The sequence below is a fragment of the Coloeus monedula genome (genome assembly GCF_965178545.1).
Source record: "Coloeus monedula genome assembly, chromosome: 2".
Lineage (NCBI taxonomy): Eukaryota > Metazoa > Chordata > Aves > Passeriformes > Corvidae > Coloeus > Coloeus monedula.
Genome location: NC_138782.1, coordinates 114,210,338 through 114,233,691, shown reverse-complemented (window position 1 = coordinate 114,233,691; position 23,354 = coordinate 114,210,338). Strand labels below are relative to the sequence as shown.

Below are 23,354 nucleotides of genomic sequence, written 5' to 3'. Positions count from 1 at the left end.
GGAAGGGCAAAGGTAGCTTTATGTCAGCATGAATGAATATGAACTGGAATGAGATTTGGCCCTAGTTCAGACCAGCTTCCAGAAAGAAGGCTACATGGAGCTCCTTCAATGCCTCTGTAAACATGTACACTATGGACATTTTATTTCTCATCTCCTCTTCATGTACACTTAGCTTTGTGGCAGAGTTTAAAAAAGTAAAAGCTGCTACATCAGAGCAAATTTGTAATTCCTCTCATCCTGTATCTTTCTTTTTTTAGCATGTAGCTGTACAAAGGAAGTGGAAAAAAGTGATATAGCAGACAGATGAGGATAATTCATCCTCATGGAAGTTATTTTCTGAATTTTTATTGGGAAGGACTTCCGACTCTAAGGCTGATGTTTTCTTTCTGTCCCAAACCTCCTCTTTTTATTAAGTACTGCAAACCTGGGGGTGTGGGGAGGTTGTAGTTTTATAAAACATAGATTCTCCTTTTAAGGGGAGCATCATGGGGCCATTTATGAGCAAAACACTGCACCTGCTTCAAGGAAATTCTGACTATGACTTGTACATTCCCAGTTCTGCAGTTGAAAAAAATGGAAGCATCTGCCTCAAAGTATGGTGAAGCAGATAAAATACCATAATAGATATATCATAATATATGCTTGTTTATACACTCGGACTGCACATTTTATCTTTAGTGCTCATTATCTGACAAATTTTCTGTTTGTGTGCCATGAGAAAGATGCTAAGCAAAAGCTGACTCCTGGAAATACTTGACATTCTTTTCAGGCTAATTTTGTCCTGAGCTTGGCTGAAACGGCTCATTTGGAACCACTCATAAAAGAATGTCTGCAGCAAGGAAGAGGAAATATTTTCATTTCAGAGAGCCCTGCTGTGTTATATTCCCCGATTTTCATCCAAACCAGACCATGTTTACTTGTCCTTTTGGCCTCAGGGTCACGGTTTTTTCTTTAAATCGCTTCAGTTCTAAGTAGTCGTTTCACTCATTCCTGAGTTTCCCACAAAAACCTAAACAGTGGCAGCCTGATACAGCTTGGAGCATTTTTCTACATGCATCTGAAGTAAAAAAACCCTCACCTAACAAAAAATACCCCTACTCTATAAACTCTTCAGAGTCAGTGCACAAGCCCACAAACACGTGCGTGATGTAAATGACATTGGCCAAGGGGATGGTTAGGTTGGAAAAGACTTCCCAGATCATCCAGTCCAACCTGCGACCAGACAGCACCATGTCAGGGAGAGCCTGGCACTAAGTGCCACGTCCAGTCTTTGCTGGACATCGCTACAGGGATGGTCACTGCTGTCTCTGAGCTGCCCATTTCAGTGTGTAATCACCTTTTCTGTGAAAAGCTCCAAGCTGAGCCCCCTCCTCTGCCTCAGCCTTTCCTCATAAGACTTGTGCTCCAGACCTAGGGGAAGAGGAGGGCTTTGTGCTGGGAAGCAGGGCAGGTATGTGGGGTGGCACCAGCAGTGAAGGGAGTGGTGAGGGGGACGGTGCTGTTTATAAGCTCTTGAGGCCAAGAAGGTGAGAGGAATCGTGTGTGCATTAGGAAGAGCATTGCCAGCAGGCCAGGGAGGTGATCCTGCACCTCTGCTCAGTCCTGCTGAGGCACATTGGGAGTGCTGTGTTCTGTTCTGGGCTCTGTGAGAGATATGGAGTTCCTGAAGTGAGTCTAGTGGAGACTATGGAGATAATGGAGTGGAACACGTCTCTTACTAGGAAAGGCTGAGGGGGGCTGGGGCTGTTGAGCCTCAAGAAGAGACAACTGAGAGGGGGACCTCATCCGCATCTGCCAGCATCTGCAGGGAGGGCTCAGAGCAGGGACCAGGCTCTGCTCTGTGGGGCCCAGAAATGGCACAAGAAGAAGGGGCAGGAACTGATGTCCAGCAAGTTCCACCTGAACATGAGGAAGAACTTCTTTACTGTGCAGTGACCAAGCACTGGAACAGAAAGTGTGTGGAGTCTCCCTCACTGGAGATATTCCAGAACTGTCTGGACTCAATCCTGTGCCATGTGCTCTGGGTAGTTCTGCTTGAGCAGAGAGGTGGAACCACTATGGTCTCCTCCAACCTGACCCATTCTGTGATTCTGTGATTGTGTGAAGGGGGGTGAGAGGGATGTGAGAGGGGTGCTGAGGGGAGTGATGAGGAGGCTGATGAAGGGGCTGTGAGGGGATTAGTGATAGAATTGTGAGGGAAAGTGAGGGGAGTGATGAAGGGGCTCTGAGAGGGTTATGAGAGGGCTGTGAGGGGCTATGACAAGGCTGAAAGGGAGGTGATGAGAGAGCTGGGAGGGGGTTATGAGGAGGGGGTTATAATGAGGGCAGTGATGAGAGGAGAGCTGAAGGCCTGATGAGAGGGCCGAAGAGGGGTCTGGTGAGGTGGGTGAGGAGGGTGGGAAGAGGGTGCGACGCCAGAGCTGTGCCGGGGGCGGACCGCGTCCTGAGGGGCGGACCGCGTCCTGAGGGGCGGACCGTGTCCTGAGGGGCGGTCCCGGGGAGGGGCCAGTTCCACCTGGGGGCGGGGCCAGGGCGGTGACGTCACCCCCGCCTGGCAACGGCGTGGGGGCGGTGGCGGCGCGTGGCTCTCGCGGGACTTGGCGCCCCCCGCGGTGGGCGGGGCGGAGCCGCCGGTGCCCGAGCTCGGCTGAGGCGGCGGGAGCGGCGGCACCGGACCGGACGGGACCGGACGGGCGAGTGGCCCCTCTGCTCCGGGCCACCCGCGGCTCGGAGCCGCCCCTTCCACGCCCGTAGCGCCACGGATGGAGCCGCAGTGCCCGGCTTGAGCGCGTCGGCGGGACCCGGAGCCGCTCCGCCGAGCCCGGGCGGGCGGGCGCAGCATGGGTGAGCGCGGCGGGGAGGGCGGCGGAACCGGCCCCTCTTCCCGCTTCTCCGGGGGCGCCTTCGCCGCCTTTGTCTGAGGGCAGGGCGCGGACGCGCGGGTCCCGGGGCAGCTCCCGAGGTGCCCGGGGCGGGAGCAGTGCCGGTACCCGGGGGCCGGTGGAGGAGCTGCCGGGCCCAGCGAGTGCGGCAGGTGCTCGGTGAGCGCTCCCTCCTGGGAGAGGCCGGGGCCGCTCCGTCCCGCCCGGCCGGTCCCGAGGGGCTGCGGAGAGGCCCGGGCCGGGAGGAGGCGCGGGGGGTTCCGCGGGTTTCGGTGGGGAGAGCGAGGTGTACAGCAGTGCTCCGTGCTGCTTGGAGGGGAGTGGCTTGGTGGAGCATAAAAGTTTTTATGGTTAAATCCAGCCCTTTCGCATTTTTTTTTTCCCCTCCACTCAGCGTCAGTTTGAGCGGCGCCTTCGCCCATTTCTCCACCAAGGCGAGAGGCAGTCACTGTGTCTTAAAGAGAGGGAGTGTACAACGACTCGGAGTGTTCCTGTGTTCAGGATGCGCCAGTTCAGGTTCACACTGGAAACAGTCAGTTGTGATGGGTCTGGTTTTTAATGTAAGCGTCGGCATAGGGAAGTATGAACGAGTGACTTAGTCGCCACTCTTGAGAGCCCGCTTTGCTAACAGTGACTCCCCCTTTATAGAGACTTTGGACCCCATTGGCCTCCAAAACGGTGCGTGGATTATTTTGTCTGTCTCTGATATTTCCACCCGTGCAGTATCCCCTGCTCTGCTGTGCTGTGTAACACCGGGGTACTCGTGGAGGGTGTGTGTGCAGGGGCGCAGGTGGCAGTGGCTTCAGTGTCCTGTGTGCTTATGCTGCTGTGTGCAAACATGCTGCGTCAGAACGGGAGTAAAGCTTTTTAAGTGGAAGGATACCTGGGTTTTGGATAGCTTTTCTGCCTCCCCGTTGTGTCGAAAAATGAAGAAATTCACAGTGTGCAGATCAAACGTGCCGTTAGTGAAGCGAGGAACGCTCCTCCTGGCTGGTGTTCTGCTGATTATCAGGATCTGCTTTCAGTGTGTTCGTCTCAGTGGAAGTTGTCTTACGTGGTCAAAGCACACTTAAAATGAAATCTGAAAATATAAAATGAAATTAGTGTTTTAAATTCTGGTAGAAACCAAACATCTCACTTTTTGATGCTTTTTGTAATCATTCAGAATAGGTAAGACTTGTTTTTTATTTATTTTTGGGCTGCATTGTCTTATTTGCAAGTGAGAAATGTCTGCCCAGGTCATTGTCGTGGCCTGTGATGATAGTTCCTAACGCATAAAGGCTTAGTGTGTTAATTAAACATATTGAACTAAGGCTGCAATGCGGAAATGAGAAGTACCTCAGGATTGACATATGGTAGGTTTGGGTTATTGAAATACTTAGTATACTCTATTAATGTAGTTAGGAATACTGTAAAAGGACTGAGTCCAGTTCATAATTGTATATGATTATTGTATGATGTGGTTTTATGTATTTTTGTCCTTAAGTTTCCTTTTCTAAAGGAAATACTCTTTTGTTGACAGTAATGAGCATGTTAGTACTGCTCCAGAGATGACTGAACTGAGTGGGTGCACACACTGTGTCAAGTATTGCTGTTGCATGGGTTATTTATTACCATAACAATTTGTATGTATGTGCAGTTATAGAACAGTTCCTGCTAGGACAGTGGCCAAGCTCTAGAAAGGATTGCAGAATAATCCCAGGGCCTTTTAAACAGATTTTCTCTGAAGGTGGTGTCCTTTATTCCGGTTTCCAAGTATTTCTTTCTTGTGGTCAAAAGAGGTGAAGAATGTACAATAAAACATCACTGAAAATAAGAGAAAAACAAGCTTGCTTTGCACTCAATGTATTTAGGGGGTGCCTCACAATTTACCTTGAGAAGTCATTAGCTGATTATTTTATTACTGGCGTCATGGTAGAGCTGGCTCTTGATAAGAGATTGTTTGTCTTTTATGTCAGCTTGTGGAAGGGATTTTACATGTAAGAGGTGGCTTAGAGGGGAGCATTGCGGTATCTTTGATGAACTCAAGAGTTTTGGAAATTTATGGAGAAGTAAGAACAGGCCAGTATGACTCTGGAGAAACCAAAAGAAGGGCAGAAGTACAGAATGCCTTGGAAACAAGTTCTTTCATGTTCTTTTGGTAGCTGGAAATTAATGTTTCAAGAGCACGTGTTGTTCAGGTGTCTGAAGGATGGGGAGGGGGATGTGATCAGAGGTGACACACAGAAGACCATATAAAGTTACTGGTAATGCCCAGCGACACCCTTGAGCCCTGTCACTATAATTCTTTGCCTTCTGCACTAGATTAATCATGTGTGTATGACTCTAGAAACAGCTTGATAAACAGATTACAGGGAAAAAATGCATTCAGATGTTCTAGGGGGAAAAGACTTTATTTGATTGAATTGTCTTTTGCTGTTTTGGGTTGATAATCACTTGAAAAGAGGTAGAGCTGTGTGTATCAGTGCATTGTAACATCTGTCCAGTTTACTTCTATGGCTCAATAACAGATAATTTTCCTAGTTATAATCGATAAATGGTATGACTGCAGCTTGCACTTAACAGGAAAGCTTAGCTAAATTTGCAGTGTCCAGCTAATTGTCATATGGCTTTATAGCTAGGAAGGAAATGTTCCAGCAGCAGCTGATGAATTGCCATTGTGGAACACTGCAATCCACCGAACGTCTGTCAGTATCTTCTTAGCTATATGCATCCTCCCCATCTTCTTTATTTCCAAAAATTTCTGGAGACTTTCATTTGTGGTTCCCATGTGTTAGTACATTTGAATTTGCTACATTTGATCTTCAGAAAAATTTATGATTTTGGAATACTTTAAAAAGCCAGATATACTTCTTCATTGCCAACAGAATAAGTAAAAATATATTTGGTCTGCGGAGTAAGTTCATCAGACATTAAACTTGTGTGAAACCTTTTGCTTACTTCAGCTCCATGTTGGCAACAAAAAACAATCGATAAGGTTTTTGTAGGCAGACTGCATACTTGTAGCATATTGTCATGGAGACAGCGGCAGTTTCAGTATTCACCAGTAACATTCCAAGAACCTGTTAGAACATGACTTCAGGATTTGTTCTTCAATTCAAAAACAAACAAAAAACCTTCACAGAACAAGCCCCCTCTAAAAACCCAAAAATCTACTCCATACACCCCCAAGCAAATGGGATAGAATAGATGAAGAGTCCTTCTGCCAGTGTTTTTACCAAGAAATATGTAAGATGGGACATGCAGTTGAACTTTACTCAGATCTTATTGTAGAGTAAAGTGACTTAATCAAAAGTTCAGGTTGTGAAACCCTTCTGTACTCAGGTGCTTGATGAGCCTGATATTGACCAACTGTACTAGTAGTAGTTAGCAAAGTGGTTTCTTACTACCATTTTCTTTATTGTAGACAAAACTGCAAGAGAGGGTGATGTAAAATTGACCTCTGGAAGATATGTGCCTAAGCTATGGGGAAACGGAATTACAGTAACTGGGAAGAGTTGATGGATCCTGACTTTGGGTCTAGACAGAGCAGAAATCCCATCAAAAGGTGCTAGAAATTCTGTCAGCTCAGCTCTTGCCATTTTGTTTTCCCCAAGAATGTAAGAGCTGCTGTGCTGAGAGTCCTGACTGTGGGACAGTTAGGGAGGAAAAGGATGATACGGAAAGCAGGTTTGTAGTGGAACGATTTTTTTTCTTTCTTTTCTTTTAATAAAAACCCCTAGTCTGGCAGTTAGTAATTTATTAACTTTCTCAGAGGTGTTTGTGGTTTCACCAGAGCTTTTTTATAGATAGTTCAAGTCCCTGGTTGTCCATCTCTAATAGGCACAAAAGAACCTGGTGGCTTTTGCCAAGCACCTCTGTTTGTGACAGTGGGAGTCTCTGTTTAACATGTATGGGAATGTGTGGGGGAAATATGTCCTTTCAGTGTGAGGTTTTTTTTGCCCTAAAATTGCTCTTTGTTCTGCCAGACTCCATTGTATTTTTGAAAAATGGTGGGTGATTGTCTGGTGTGGCTTCATACTGAGAAGTCTCTGTACATCTACTTTTGTCACGTGCCAGTCATTCCAGGTGCTGGTCACCTTTACTGGATAGTTATTTTAGTCTTGATTGTGTTTTCATCTTGTTTAGGAGAGTTTTTCATGTTATTCAAGAGTTAACTTAGTGTAGGGGTGCAGTTTTATTTTTGCTGTCTTGGTTTCTTTTGTTTTTCTAACAGTTCTTAAGAGATTTATTTTCAGCTGGGTCGGACTTTGCCCTTGAATTCTCCTCACCTTCACTGGCTTTCTCCATTGTCTGCCTCTGCTTGGGTTTTTTTTCTTAGTGGGTTTTTGTTGCATAAACACAGGAAACGTGTGGTTGGGCACACTGTGCTGTCTGGGGCTAAGTGAGGTGGCTGCCTGGTCTGCCCCGCTCTGGCTGTCACAGCTCTGCTCTTCCCATTCATTTTGCTTCCTTGGAGATGCTGTCACATATGAATGCTGGTCTTGTAGTTCCCCAACCTAGCTTGATAAAAATGATTTTTTAGGAGAGAGCAGCAATGACAATGCTTAAAGTGACTAAAATCATCTTGACAGAAGTGGGTAAGTCAATCAGGTGAAATTTGTTGTGAGTAGGTCTGGGCTGTAGCGATTTCTAGCAGCTGCGGTTGCCACCTGGGCACTTAAAATGTGTCTCTGGTCCACCACAGGGGTTTAGTCTTTTTCTTCTGCTCCTTTTAAAGTGGGTGTCTTTTTTTGTATTGTATTTTGTAATGTCGCTAAATTACATTCAGCTTTTTCTTTCTTGACACTTTTCCATAATGTTGCTTTTTGTTCCTACTCTGAATTTTGATGATCTAAAATGTGCCCAGCTCTTGGTGGAGGCGATGCCTTAGCCTTTGCTGTCCCTTACCTTGGGCGTGGGGTGATGAGAAATAGATTTCCCCAGTGCTGTGGTGGAGGAAGCACAACCCTGCTTGAGCATCGCCCGTGGCTGTCCTGGTGCACTGGTGACAGCAGGACTGAAGCACTAAAACTGCCTTTCCATTTGCCTCTTTTCTGGTGTGAACTCTTGCTATGTTAGTAAGTGTCTTTTTACCCTAAATCATTTCCCCGTTTCCCAGCATAATCTTCAGATTTCATTTAGATAATGTGACACCAGCACTGCTATTTACTTTCTCTGACTAATGGCAACAAGTGTTTTGGGTGGGATTTTGTTTTATTGCACTACCTGCATGCAGAGTTGACTTTCTTCATATACAATCAGTAGGAAATACTTCTTTTCAGAAATATTGAACAAAGAAAATGATGCACTGTAGATATTTTTGAACAAAAATTTAAGTCCTGCCACTGCCAGAGTCCTAAATCAGACTGAAGGAAAAATCACAGTATGTGTCTGTCTGCCAAATGAGTTAAATATTTCTGCTTTTGGGGTGATGTACACTGTAGAGTGTATAATACGAGGTAATTTAGAATATTAAATTCACTTTTCTTAAAGGAATATTTATTGCCTATAACATGCGTGTGACCCTGCTCAGCTGGTCAGTGCCTGGTGCTAAAAACACCAAGGTTATGAGTTCAATCCCTGTACGGGCCATTTATTTAAGACTTGGACTCGATGATCCTTGTGGGTCCCTTCTGACTCAGAACATTCTGTGAAATCTGTATTCGGCCAGGGTTGCTTTCAGCAGAAAAAATGAGAACATAATATTTTGAATAATTAAAGAAATGAAGCATTTTCCTTTAATTTCAGCAGTTTGCACAGTGCTGACCTGTGCTGTTACAGGTGAGGGTTGCAGTTGCTCTCCACTTAGTGCTGAAGAGCTTTGTGATTGCAAATTGAGTTTAAATTTGACATTATTGTTAAAGAAACTCAAAATGAAAGTTACTGCTTTCATTGTTTCAACTAGATGAAGTGTTGCTTTAAATTATTTAAATGGCTTAAGATTGCACTGTTTCTTAACAGGAAGTAAATCACTATAAACATGATACTTTTTGTTATAAGAGGCAAATGGTTTTGGAATTAAGAAGTGCTGGGCAATCTCATTATTTTTGCTTCTGCAACAGCTGTGAATAGATTTTTGTGGATGGGAGTTATTAATGATTTTTACTTTAATTTTAAATAAGGCAGTTTTGCTAGAGTTCCTGGAAACTTGCCTGACTTGCTATTTAAAGAAGACTCTTAAGTCATCAGTTTCTGCCTCTTTGATAAAATTACTAAGTGGTTGGCCTTACTCAGATGCTTTTGACTGTGGATATAGTTTGATCTTTTGAAGCTGGCACTGAAGTAAAGTCGCGGCCTTCATTAGCTCTGACTAGTGAGTGTTCTCCTCTTCCCTTGCTTGTATGAACCAAATAATCTGAAACTTCTTTGTCTTTCTGAATCAGCTTTCAACCAGGCTGGCTGTCCAGAAACTGAGACTCATGGTTGCAGGAGGAGGGTGAGGATGCTACTGACACTCATACCAGCTGCAGCACTTTTACAGCAGTTGTCAACTTAGCCCTGATAGAAATTTTTGCCTTCCAGTTTTGGCTCTTCAGTTCAATTGTGGCTTTATTGGTAACATACCAGTATACCTTTATTCCTCTTAGTGTGTTTTTATTTCCCAAAGTTGCACTGCTTCTTCATTTTCCAGGAAAAATATGAAAGCAAACTTGTTAGAATGTTTCAAGTTGTTTCTTCTCAATGCATCTTTTGCACGTAGGGAAAAGAGTCTCCATCTTTGTTGCTTGAAGAATTAAAACTACTAGTTTCATGAAGTGAAGGAGAATCTCATCACTTAACTCTGAACTTGTACCTTGAGCTATGAATAGATTTGTTTTAAGGCTGCTTGGCATATAATCTCCCTTCTCCTGAAGTCATGCTGTGGGTGCAGTTTCAGGCTGTGCTTCAGAGATAACTTCAGGCTGCTGCCAGAAAGGGCCCGAGCTGTGCAGTGCCTGTGTCTGGTTTGCCCTGGCTCCAGTGGCTGTGAGCCCTGTGTGAGGGGATGAGCTGGCTGGTGGGGGAGAATCTCCTGTGCCAGCTTTGCCATCCTGTCAGCAAGCTGGATGGCCTCACTCTGGCTGCACTCCTTACCTCCCAGGCAAGAGAGTGGATGGGACTGAATTTCAGGGAATGTAGAGTGTTTTTCCTTTTCCGTTTTAACCTTGGGTTACTTTGCTCTAGATTCACTCTGAAATTTCTTAAGTTTCTTCTGAGTGTCTATATTAATTGCTCTCCGTAAGTGTTCACAATTCACCAAACTGGTTTTTTCACATCTTTCTTTTTCTGTATCTTTAAAGGGCTTTTTTTATCCTCCCCAATGCATTTTAAGCCAGCCAAATGTTCCTGTTAAACTGTGCCTCTAATTTGCAATTTTTTATTGATTTAATAATACCTTTAAAGAGAAAATAGTTTCTAAACAGCTAGAACTTGTTACTGAGGTGCCTTTTGTATTTCTGTGGATATTGGTTTTGGTTATCCTCAATAATATATATGTTTTGAGAAGAAGACTGAGTAATATGTAAAAATATGCCTCTGTCTTTCTGTATCCTGATTTTCTGCAGTTGGGCTGGACTTGCAACGTTCCCATCATTTAAATGCTTTTATGGGGTTTGGCTTATTTAGTACTATCAAAAACCAGTAAATACAAGATTAAGAACAATAAGCCTGTGTAAAACCTGAGGTAAATCACATTGCTCTTTGCACTCATTTTAACATCTAAGTGTTTCTGTCAGGGAGGTTACTAATTGCTAGAACAAACTGCCAGGAGAATGCTATATCCATCATTTCTTGATATGGTGAATCCCGTAGAGGATGCAGATATCACTGTGGTCTTTAATCTCCCCTTTTGGCAGGTTTAGTGATCATGTGTCCATGCAATGATGTAGTTTAAGACACTGGCCAGGGTTGAATCTGTCTGGAAGAGAACCAGCTGGCTGATCTGGCAGCAGACTAGACCGACACGCCCTGTAGCAGCACAGCTGTGAGACCCGCACAGGGGAAGAAGTAGTGAAATGGGAATGAGTAGGGAGAGACCATGCAGGGTCACTTCTTTAGCCTCAGATTTTTGGAGTCACTGTAGAACTCTGACCTCTATAAGTGTCTAAAGCAGTCGTTCCTGAAAAGCAGAGATTGTCTGTTTCACATCCAAAGAGGTTAAGTGAATAATATTCTTTTGTGAAGAGATTCTGGTTCAAGACTTGACCAAATTAGCAGGATTTGCAAGCTGCATGAGAGTGTCTGCAGTGTGGGCCATGGGCTGTTTGTTTGAAATCTCAGTGTCCCAAACAACGTTTTGTGCTGTGTTAGCTGAGTTAGTGCTGTTCTGGAGCCAGGTGAAATGAGATGCTGTTTTGCACGTGGGGCAGTGGAAGTGCTGAGGTGAGCAAGGCTTTTGTAGTCATGAGGATAAAAGCAAATATGTTAATCCCACGCTCTCATGGGTATGGTAGATAAGGAGACAGCAGATTTTCTTGAAAGGTGCAAACAGCAGAATGTAACCTTTTTATTAAGGATAAATTACCATTAACTGTGCTGCTTTGCTCTTGAAAATGAAATGTGGGGCTTCCTTTGCCTGGCCTGCATGTTACTGAAAGTAGACCTCATCCTTCAGCAGGAGGAGAGTTTCTGTGAAGGGGAAGATGATACTAAAAACCGTTATAATGATACATTCACATTATAAGAAGCCTAAGTATAACAGGGTCTGCTTTCACAGCCTACCAGTATCTGAGTAAGGATGTGGTGCAAGGAGGTAGGGGAATTGGAAACTATCTCAGCTGACACCCTTTGCAGCTTGAGGAGAGCTTGAAGGCATTTCTTGAATCATGGTGTGCTATAGGGCTATGTGTGTAAATTAACTGTATAGGGTTGTCAAGTAAAAGCACAGTTAAGAGTGTATAAAATTGCTTCCTCTTATTTCCATGTGCTCTTCATCTTACTAGATGCTTATTTTGTGGGAAGAGAGTTTGCTCTTTCAGTCTTAGTGCTTCATCCTTCCTGAGAGAGAACTATAAGGCACATGTATGGATTGTAATGTAAATAGCTTCTAATATGTAGGTTGTAGAAGAAAACTTGCCCTGATAGATAACCAATAACAGAAAGCCTCAGGCTGGATGAATAGCAGATGAAATAAAGCTGTTTATGAAACAGGAGATGTGCTGAGAGTAGAATAAGATACAGCCTGCCATCTCCATACAGCAAGAAGACCATGCTGATTTTCCATCAAGATAGAGTTGCTAGATCGTGCTGTTCACTGCTGTATCCTGGTTTTTCAGTTCTGAAGAGCGACTGAAGTGGTAAATCCTGACCTCAGTGTTTGAAAAAGTTGAGGTTATATTGCTGACTCTTCCCCTCTCTTGATTTCACTTTTTTTGTTTTGTGTGTGTAGTTGGGTCCCCAGGATTATGCCTGTAGTTGTGAATATGTAGGAACAATCAAGAGTATTTCCTTTGTGTTTCTGAAATCCAAACTACTCCTTCAAATGACTGTGTTGAGAATGGCAGGGATGAGTGTTGGCTTTCTATGAACTTGCCCCAGTTGCTTTGTCTCCCGACAGTAGCAACTGGTATCCCTTGCCCCAGACAGCTTTTCATAAACTCCTGTAAGGCCTCTGATCCCTCCTCAAATTCTTCAAATACCAATCGTTGTGTTACTATCAATTAGCTCTGCAGGACACAGCACATGCTGTAGCTGCTTCCAAGCTGCATATTTGGTCATGAGCCAGCCATCAGGTTAGAAGAGCAAGAGTGTTGGGGCAGTCCTGAAGTCTTTTCCTTGGAAAGGACTGAGATTTGAGTGCTTCAGTGCTGACTCTGCAAAAAACCCTAAAAAATAAAAAATGTACAGCTCTTATTTTAGAAATTCTGGTCTTCTGACATGTTTCAGCCAAATGGGTCTACAGGGGAAGAATTATTGGGAGTGAAGCAGGAAGACAGGCAGGTAGGGACGCTCACAAAACACTCATTTCTTCAAATGCTCAAGACTATGACCAGGTACATAAAAAACTTCACAGTGAATGGGGTGGGGGATGATTGATGTGCTGCAGTAGTAATGGACTACCTTACTGTCTACCAGGGATACGAGCAGGATAGTAGACTCTCCAGCAGGTCATGGAGAGTGGTTGTTCCCCACGCCCTGGCACTCACAGCACTGTCTTTAAAATACTGGGTCCAGTTTTGCTCCTCCCTCCCCTCAAATGCAGCGGGAATGCCACAGAACTGGAGAGTTCAGAGTGGTTGGGAGGCTGGTGGTGTATATGGTGTCCAAGAAGTAGGTGGAGCCTGGAGAGGAGAACAACCTATTCTCCTCGGAGGCACAGTGAAAAATTGTGAACCAATGCCTGGAAGTTAGGACAATGGTAATTCCTATTGAATATAATGTGGAAAAATTATTATGGGAATTTGGTATCAGAAAAGGTGCAGGGGGTGGCTGTTTTATCTCTATCCTTTCAAGACTTCTAAAATTTAGCTGGACAAAACCTTGAGCAACCTGATTTGACTTTGAGATTAACCTTGCTCTGACCAGTTTGGAATAAGTAACCTCCAGAGGCCCTTTCAAACCCCGTTTTCTTGTTATTGGAAGCATTGCAAACCATGCAGATTGAAATCGTGATCTTAATAAGAAGTGCTTAAATCCTTCTAAATACATATTGCAAATGGTATTTGAAGGACTTGATCCCTGTACTTTTAGAACATAATTGACCTAATGAAACAATTTGCCTCCTTTAAAACTGTCTGATTGAGACTGTAGGGTCCCCTTGAGCATTTGCTGTTTTGACTGGCTTTTGTAAAAATCCATTTCATAAGGATTTCTTTCTGTGCTTTTCCATCGGAGGTTCAATTTATTGTATTGATGAAAATATCCACACTAAAAAGTAAGTGAACTTTATGTCACAATTAGTATGACCTGACAGCATGGAGTCAAATACAAACACTTGTTCCTGTTTTAATGCTAAGCATATTTTGTGGTTTTTGCAAGATTCCAATCTGGGACCATTCAGACTCTTGCATCATGTCTGTTTTTAAAGATGAAGGGAACACTTTGTGCATGCTCCGAATAATGCTTTTAAGTTCCTGTAAATTTATTTCAAAGCCAGATTCTTGCCATGTTTGTACAAGTACTAACTGTCACTCAGAATTAGAGGTGTACCAAATTGTAGGTTGTCTATCAAAGCATTTCTGCATTTCTTTATAGTGTAAAAAGTTTTCATTTAAACCCAAAAGACTTTCAGAGACTTTCTTGTTTTCATAACTCTTGAATTCATAACCTGGGGCTATGATTGTGATGTCCTTTTTGGTTAGGAGAACCCTGAAAAAAAAAATCTGCAGGAGGAGCTGAAGCTTTTATAGTAGTGTGGAGTCCTGATAGAAGGAAGGAAACTTCAAATACAATTTTTTATTTTTCAGGGGAATGACTTTGTAAAAAGAGTTCTCAGATAAGTAACAGAATCTTCAGCTTCAAACTTGTTTTTTTGAGCTAATTATCTAATGAAGGCTTTAAGGTAACACCTATAAATATCGTGTTGACCTTCTGGTACTTTCACTGCTTATTTGATGCTTTGGATTTGAAAAAAATATAAATGAGGTATGATTCTTCTGTTCTTCAGTGCTTTTTGGCATGCCTTTGTTTTAGCAGAATTTGTAATTCGGTGGTTTGTGACTCACCTTGAATGTTTTTCCAGATAGACGTTATAAAATTAAGGGAAGGAACAGAGGAAGAGGCATAAATCTATATATGGAACAGTGTCTGAGTCGTGACTTCAGAAAATGTGGCATGGTTTTGTTTTTTTTAAATACGTTCCCCTGTGCCCTCAAAGATCCCTGGTTTTCTCTGCAGTGTGAATTAGTAGCATTTTTTCACTTCTGCTCGTGGAGACATTTGCTGCCTTTCCTGCAGGTGTCACTTCTCATTTCCAGGCTGGTTTCTTGCTCTGAGCTCTGCTCAGACTGAGGGAAATAGCAAGTAGCACAAATCATCACTTTCTGCTTCATGTCACTTCACAGGCAAAACGTTTTGACCCCCTCTGTCCTTATAAGGTATTAAATACCTGGAGGTGGAAGAGATTTTATTGTAATACTTCCTGTTTCATGCCTTCTGCTGCAAAGGGAGGAGCCCAGCAATCCTGCTCATAGAAGTGAGGGGGTAAATTAAATCCTCAATTGTAACATTTATTAAATTTATGACTGAGCTTAAGACAAGTATTTCTGATAATATTGGAGGAGACATGATTGGTTGCTTATTTTAGAGTTGATAAATCTGCAGTGAGGTATCCCTGAAACATTTTTTTCCCATCTGGCTGGCAATGGTGACTTACCATCTACAGCATACAGTTTTAAAATTATGAGGGTGTGTGTGAAGACAATTTGCTTTAGGTAAGTGAAAACTGAAAAACATTCAGTTTTCAATTGTGTTTTATCATATACAGCATTAAGCACTACAGTGCACTCCAGAAAATTACAGGATCTTGGCGTAGGAAAATGAGGCATATTTGCATGTTTTAGGGCAGGCTGCTGGGCAGGGTTTCTGCTATACTCTTTAGTTTCCTTCTCAAAGTCTCTTGCTAATTGTACCCAAGCCAGCACAAGAAACTGATGTTTGAGATGGTTGCTGTTAGAATGCAATGAGTTTCTCATTAGTTGAAATAATTTGGGAGGAAAAAGCTTACATACAATTTTCAACTGTTCATTTCCCTAATTATTTCAGGCATTCTTACTGGGCCGTAAAATTCAACGCAAACTTTTTATTAAGAATGTGTGGTGAGTCATTTCTTGGAGAATGCACCATTGCCTTACCCAATCTAAAAATGCCAGGCAGATCCAGGGTGGATTCCAGATGGACGAGTTCTGTGCTGACAGAACCAAGTCTCCTGGCTTTAGACTCTCTCAAGGGTAGACTGCTATTCTTATTTTGTTTTCTTTTTTTTCTAGGTAGGCTATGGATGTAGAGGAGTTGTTGCTTTAAGCAGAGGATATTTGTGCTAGAACTGGTGATGCAGCACAGAGCAAGTTCCAAAAGAAGTAAGGAAAAATAGCAGATATTGCAGGGTGGAAAGGAAAAAAAACCCCAAACTTGAATAAAGTTGCCTTATCAGAGACTTTAGACAGCACCTCTCTAAATCCCTGGCTGGGGATTGTACTGTCTGAGAGTTCATGACTGGGATGTCAGTGGCATAGCAGTGAGAAGGTGTTTTTGGGAGAAGTGTTTAGTGGCTGAAATTGATTTCAGTTTGGCCAACTTCTGCAGAGTTTACTGTCAGCTGTAAATGTAAAATCAAAAGTGCAAGTAAGAAACTTCAGTGAGGGATATGAGAGATCTTGTGGATCACAAGAAATCTGTGTGTGTTACAGGATGTCTTTGAAAAAGAACATGCTAATGACAGAGATTAGTTCATTTATTTGTATGGTCTATCTAACAAAGAATATCATTAAAAGGTATTTGTGCCTGAATCACAGAGTAGTTTGGATTGGAAGGGACCTTTAAAGATCATCCATGGGCAGGGACACCTTTCACTAGATCTGGTTGCTCAAAGCTCCATCAAGCCTGGCCTTGAACACTTCTGGGGATGAAATATCTGCAGCTTCTCTGAGTAGTCTGTGCCAGTGTCTCACCATCCTCATCAGCAGGAGTTCCTTCCTTAGGTCTAATCTAAATTGCTCCTCTGTCAGTTTAAAACCAGTGCCCCATGTCCTGTCACTACAGACCTTAGGAAAACATACATACTGAAAGGATGCAATAACGTATTTGTTATCATTAGAAAGTAGAAAATGTGGTGAGACCCCATACTTCAGGAAAATAACAGAACTGCTTTTGTGCCAGCTTGTTCCTTCCTCTTTTTTGTACTTTTTTTCCCCTTAAACCTTATAGTACTTAACCAAAATGGGAAGCTGACAGTAGCTGGGCTGTTGGTGCTTAAGTGTGGGGAAACAAAGGCTTAAATGAGATACTGGATATTGAGAGACTTAAACAGTATGTTTCAAAGTTGTTTTGTTGCCTTTTTTTGGTTTGGTTGTTGTTGCTGGTTTTCTCCATGATGTGTGCTAATTCCAGCTTCATTCTTTTTTTTCCCAAAAGCTATCTTTATAGCAGTTTAAAATACCCTCAGTGTAAGCACTGGAGAGTGCTTATTAAGTATTTAACAGGTCTTGTAAACCATCACATATCCAACAGCTTTTTGGTAGTGACTGGTGATAGTTAAGAGAAATTATTCCAGAAGAATGATATATTTTCTTAATAATAGTGCAATGATTTTTTGGTTGAGAAGACTCTGATATTTAGATTCCTGAGGTTTTTTAACATCTGATAGAGGAATGGGAGCTGGAGCTGAAAGACTGAGCTGCCCCAGCACAGCACTCTGTCCTGGGGTGCATCAGGCACAGCAGCCGGACAAGGGAGGGGACTGTCCTGCTCTGCTTTGCACTGGGGTGGCCTCACCTTGAATATTGTGCAGTTGTGGACACCACAGTGCAAAAATAGATATTAAACTATTGGAGAGTATCCAGAGGAGGGCAACAAAGATGGTGAAGGCACTGGAGGGGAAAGCTGTATGAGGTCACTTGGTCTGTTCAGCCTGGAGAAAGAAGAGACTGATGGGAGACCTCATTGTGGTCTACAGCTTCCTCATGAGGGGAAGAGGAGGGGCAGACGTGGATCTCTGCTCTGTGGGGACTGGAATGGCCTGAAGTTGTGCCAGTAGAGGTTAAGGTTGGATATTAGGAAAAGTTTCTTCACCCAGAGTGTGGCTGGGCACTGGAACAGGCTCCCTAGGCAAGTGGTCACAGCTCCAGCCTGACAAGAGTTCAAGAAGTGTTTGGACATCGTTCTCGGGCACAGGGTGTGGCTCTTGGATGGTCCTGTGCAGGGCCAGGAGTTGGCCCTGCACAGTGATCCTTGTGGGTCCCTTCCAACTCAGCTTATTCTGTGATTAATTTGATGTTAGCTCAGATGGGGGATGGTGCTCTGACTGGTCAGCTCTTGTGCTGAGGAAGTGGAAAGGGGCTTGTTGGGAATTTGGCCTGACTGCAGCAGAGTGGCTGATTGCCCTCACTCATCTAATGCTGCTTTGAACCTGCTGAGTCTTCCTAGATGGGCTGTGTTGAAGAGAGCGTGAAGGCTCATACTCGCTTCAACATGAAGTTGCTTTAAACAGAGCAAATCCTGTTGGCATCCGAACTTGAGTCCCTGCTGGGTGACAGCAGGGTGTTTGTGGTGCTTTCAGAGACTGGGTGGACACAGCTGAGCTGATTTTATGTAGAATCAGCTTGGGTCCAACAGTGTGTATTTGTATGTACTGGAGGCATCTTTAGTGCTTGAAAGGATTGTTTGTTTGCCCAGCAACCTGAACTAATAATTTGTACAGGTTTAGGTTCTCTGTCTTTGAAATAATCCATGACTGGAATAATCAGCTTACAGCAAATTGGGAATTAATTGTGTATGCTTAAAAGAAAATGTACATAGAACGGCATGAAAATCTTTCAATTTCATTGGAATTATGTTGTATTATTATAAACTAATGCAAGGATTCTCATGGCTCAGGGCATTCTGCTTAAAACAAGACCATTAGTCAATATTTGAATAAATGAGGTCAGCATTATCTTAAAATGCAGAGAACCTCCTCTGCCACATCCTTTCCTTGTGGCAGCAGAGTTTGCTTGGCTGGCACAGGGGATCAAAGCTTCAGGAGCAGGAGGCAGTGTGACTGCTTTGGTACAGAGCTGTTTGGCAGGACTGTAGCTGGCACACTGGTGTGGCTCCCTTGGGAAATGGAAATGTCTCTGCCATGTGTCACTCCTGTTCCAGAGGCCATACAGGAGGCACCTGACCTCCTTTGGAGTTACTGTGCAGGTAAAACCTCTCATTGGTGATGTTCAACACTTCCAGTAGCCCTTGTGATGCAACTGTTTGCAAGTCCTCCATGTGGAATGTGAATGTGACGGCTCTGCGTGGCTCAGCTCAGTGAAATGTCTGCTCTTCTCTATGGTGTGGCTCAGTACTAGTGACTGTACTGTTAAATAGGTGTAGACTGCATGGTCTCCATTAGCTAATTACCCTTGTTCAGTTTCTTAATAGCATAGAACTGCATCCTTACCATCAGAGTTGTCAGGAATCCAGTGGCCTTGTATCAATAATGTGTTATGTTAGGATGTGGTTTCATGGCAGATTTTGGCTTTGAGCAAAGCAGCAAGTGGTGAGGGGCAAGATGAGTGAATCTGTAGAGGGAAATTGCTTGTGTGAGGGACCATATTCGTGTTCCAAATTTTGGACCTTTTTATATCATTGTAGTTTTAGTCTTGTCCCATGGGCATAATGCCTGTTAAATATTGTGTTCCTGGGTTTAATTTCAGTTAAAAAAGAATTCCAGGTTACTTGCTGTGAGACTGTTCCACACTAAACTGAACCACCACAAATGAGGGTGGTTTGGAGCTTCACTGAACAGTGTACCCCTGATCTGGGCTGTAACAGGGATGTAGATATTAATCTAAAGTGGGTTTGAAGTAGTCCTGTGTCTGACCCTGCAGTGAGACATCTTAAGGAGATAAACTTGGAGAAAGTTGTCACTACAAGTTTTCTCTTGGGCTGTTTCTTTATCTTATTCACCAGTATTATAAATAACTACTAATTTAAGCACAGAGCAGGAGGAAGGGACCAGTGAATGCACACAGAAGAAAGCATGGGATCACAACATCCTCAGGGCAGGACGTCTGAAATACAACTTCATGGCTTTCCCAGTCTCTGTTGGTGATGTAGCTTTATTGGGCACCATGAGAAGGAGGTAGGAAATACCGAATGTTTCCATCTGTTCAAGGTTCAGTCCCTCAGCTGCTTCTCAGTGAGATGGTTACTGGGGTATGAAAGGAAGGGAAGGACTTTTGCACAAGACCAGTGATCAGAGTGGTTTCTCTGATAGCGGGAAATGTCCCTTACTCAGACTGATGAAGAGCAAACCTACATATGTACCCCAAAGGAATACTTGGATCTTTGGGGAACTGGTTATTATGGTCATTTGTAAACAGGAGAGTGAAGCAGATGCAGAGCCTGGAAGAAGGAGCCTGGCTGCAGAGCAGTGGGAGCTCTTGGCCAGGAGGGATTTGTCTTTGGTTCCCAAACCCTGGTGCTCACCTTGTGCATGTATCTTTACAGGAGAGCTTTGTAGACAAACTCACAGTTCTGAGAGCAGGAGCTAAAATTTTAAGGGCAGTGGGAAGTCTATCAGGCCTTTTTATTTAAGAATCTGGGTTGTCATCAGTGACTCAGGTCAGGGTGACAGGAAATTATACGGTATCGAAGTGGAAAGAAAACATTCTTATAACCACTACTTATGTTAATACTTACAGAGGTGTTTTTATTGTTCAGCATTTAAACACCTGAGTTTAGTGTTGAGATCTGTCTTAAGTGGCTAAACATATCCTATATTAGTATTAAACCAGCTGGAATTCCCATAGCTCACAAATTGTAGGAACATTTCTGTGGGAAAGCAACTGGAAGGAGCATTCCCCTTAAGTTCAGCACCTGATTTTGAAATAATTGTGAAGAAAATGATGCTAGTTAAAAGGGTAAGATTGTGTTCTCTGTGATCTTTTGTCTGCATTGTAAACTTTGTCTGCTGTAAAATGAAATACCTTTGTAACTTTATTCATACATAATAACAGAATTGTTAGGTTCAGTTTTATAGGAGACTAAACTTTGGGGCTATTATGTGATAAATGTGCAAGTGGAAATAACAGTACTAATGAAGTTTGTTTTAGGCATCCACCAACTGTCTGTTGTGATAAATTGGAAAAGCAAAAGCTGAGTTTCTAGTGTAACTGCAGTTATGCTGGCGTGGTACTTCTGGAGGCTATACCACTTTCCAGGGTTGTCATTCCAGTAAGTGACTTTGAATCTGAACTGGCCTAAAACCTGCCTGAAGAGACCTTTATGGAGCACAGCAGCAATTCTTGCTGCTTCATGGTGGACTCTGTCCCTCCAGGTCTGCAGAAAGTTTCAGCAAGGCTTCCCAATATATGCAAGGATTTCAGTTATCCGATGAATCCCACTCCCCTCTTAAAAAAAAAAAAAACAACTCTATTAAAATGTGTCTTTCATGGGATTTATTTTAAATCTGGTTTGTCTTTTTGGCTACTATAGAAAGGTCACTGGATTCTGACCGTATTGTAATACCCTAAACAAAGTAACAAGAATGTGAAATTGTGCTCTTTGCTGGATGAGTATCTATTTCCATTGAAGACATAGGCATTCTAGAATTTTGGTGTATTTTTAGCTCTTTTGATTTATTTATTGGTTTCTGTTTTAGGGCTACCAGAGGACCTTAGGTTACCTCTGGTAGGCAACTTCAGAAAGAGTCTGAGGAGTTGAAGACATCCTTCGTTTAAAATCAGAGAAGATGGGTGTAATATGGCTGTGCTTGTTGGGGACTTGGCTTCTGCCTTGGCACTGGCATGTGGTCAGCAGAAGAGCTGGTTGTGTAAGGTTTGGAGAAGTGGGGAGTCCACCTGTGCCAGCAGTGACTGAATACCTGGTGCAGGCAGTATTGCTGTGTTGGCTGACAGTGGGAGCTGTTTATGAAGAGGTGTTAGATAGGGCACTTTGTGCTGTGGGAAATAATGTAGTCTGTAGCTGTTAACAGAGCTGACTGGCTTTGATGTGTTTGGTCTGTTTTATCACAGAATCAAATATTTTTGAAAAGACCTGTGAGATCATCGAATCCAATCTATGACCAAACACTATCATGTCAACCAGACCATGGCACTAAGTGCCATGTCCAGTCTTCCCTTAAACTGCTCCCTGGGAAGCCCATTACAGTATGTAATCACACTTTTCATCCTTTCATCATTTTCTTCCTAATGTCCAACCTAGTTGTTTCATTATTGTGTGAATTAGTGAGGTTGTCATCTTACTAAAAAACAAGAGCTGAATAGATTGCTCCCACAGAGCCATCTTCCTCCAAAAATGTCCAGTTAGTAATTTTTTTCTTAGCTCTGTTGATTCTAATCAGTCTGTTGCCACTGAAAATGGGTTAGAACCTTCAAAAAACGCCATCTGGAAGGTTCCCTAAGTATGTTGAAAAGCTGTCATGGCTGGATGAGAGAGTGTGTTTATATATGTTTAAGTGGCATTCGTTTGGTTCCATTTTGTCCCACTGTCTCTTGGGTTTTTATGGGGCACAGCTAAAGGCTTTCCATACCCTGATCAATGAGATTTCCCTGAGCCTTTTCCCAGCATTTTCAGCCTTTCCTTGTATGCAGATACTGTGAAAACTCAGGAGAAAGTTGTCTCCCCCTCTCAGGTAAACTTTGGTGTTTCTGGATGTGCTAGAAAAGCACAGTAAACCTCACAGCATTCCCGCTCAAGCTTGAGAAGACTATTTTTCATTTGAGACTTGATCATTATGGACTTCAAGCTACAGGTAATTGATTTGAGTGGGGTTTGAAGTAGAGAAAGCAGTGTAGAAAGCAGAGAGGAGACAAGATAGGTGTATTTGGTAGTTTGTGTTGCTGAGGAGTTCTGCTGCACCTTATACCAGTTGAGAATTTTTAAAAAACATTTTTGACCAGCTTATATTTCTGGAGTCCTGACTAAATGCAGTGTATCTGTTCGAGTAAAGCTTTTAAGTGAGAACTTGAAGCATTCAAAAGCATTCAGAACTAGTACAAGCATTACGAAGTATAATCAGTCAACTAATGTAATTTCTAGTTATTGTTCTTATAAGGAGTTGTGATTCCTTAAAAATGTTTTCTGTCATCCTTGGACTCTGTTTTTACTTGGGTAAATATTATACTTCAGGATGTTGCAGAGGCTTATTTAATCTGGACTGTTTTGGCAGTACAGTGGTTTCTTGCCATCATGCTGAGGTGTGAATTACCTGTATGATTCAAATAGTGCTACTTGATAATATCAAAAAGCAAAACTTAAAACTGTTCTTCTTAAGGACCATATAGTAGCAAGACATGAGATGTGTAGCTCCGTGCTGTTTCACTGCCATTATATGGAAAAAAATATATCAGATGAGACTATCTTACCATTCCCCATCATCCTTTCCACGTCACAGACAAGGCAACAGAATTCACATCTGGTTTGTCTACATATCCATGAGAGTGAGGGTGGCATTGAGCATCACTGACAAATACAAGAGGAAATTCAGCACCTAGATTTCAAGTTTGAGAAGCTGATGTCCATTTACTGCTATTTATCTTTGGAACATAAAGACACGTGGATGATGACTTGGAGGTTCTTCAGGTTCTCCGTTGGTTGTTGGCATGACTGAGTCCATGTTTTATAGTCTGGAAAGGTGACCAGAATGAATGTGCTGTATATTTCAAACGCAAATACAGAAATGTTCTCCCAAGGGAATAAATAAGCTTTCAATAGGATTGGTTCATGTTGACACAGCATGGGTGTGATTATCTACTGCTGCTGTGGAAAAAGGACCAGGGGTTTGGAAGTTCAAGTCACTGCTGTGAGCACTTGCCATGACTGACACTCTGTTGTGCTCAGTTTTCCATGTTTAGCGTTGTA

At 42.9% G+C, this 23,354-nt stretch overlaps 1 protein-coding gene across 1 annotated transcript in view; it reads left to right on the top strand.

Moving 5' to 3' along the window:
* The first annotated feature begins 2,643 nt into the window (after positions 1-2,643).
* CD2AP (CD2 associated protein) overlaps positions 2,644-23,354 on the top strand; it is an 80,703-nt gene continuing 59,992 nt past the window's right edge. The window contains exon 1 of the mRNA XM_082300122.1: positions 2,644-2,844. Within this exon, the coding sequence (XP_082156248.1) occupies positions 2,841-2,844 (4 nt within the window). The 5' untranslated portion in view covers positions 2,644-2,840. The remainder of the gene's footprint in view (positions 2,845-23,354) is intronic.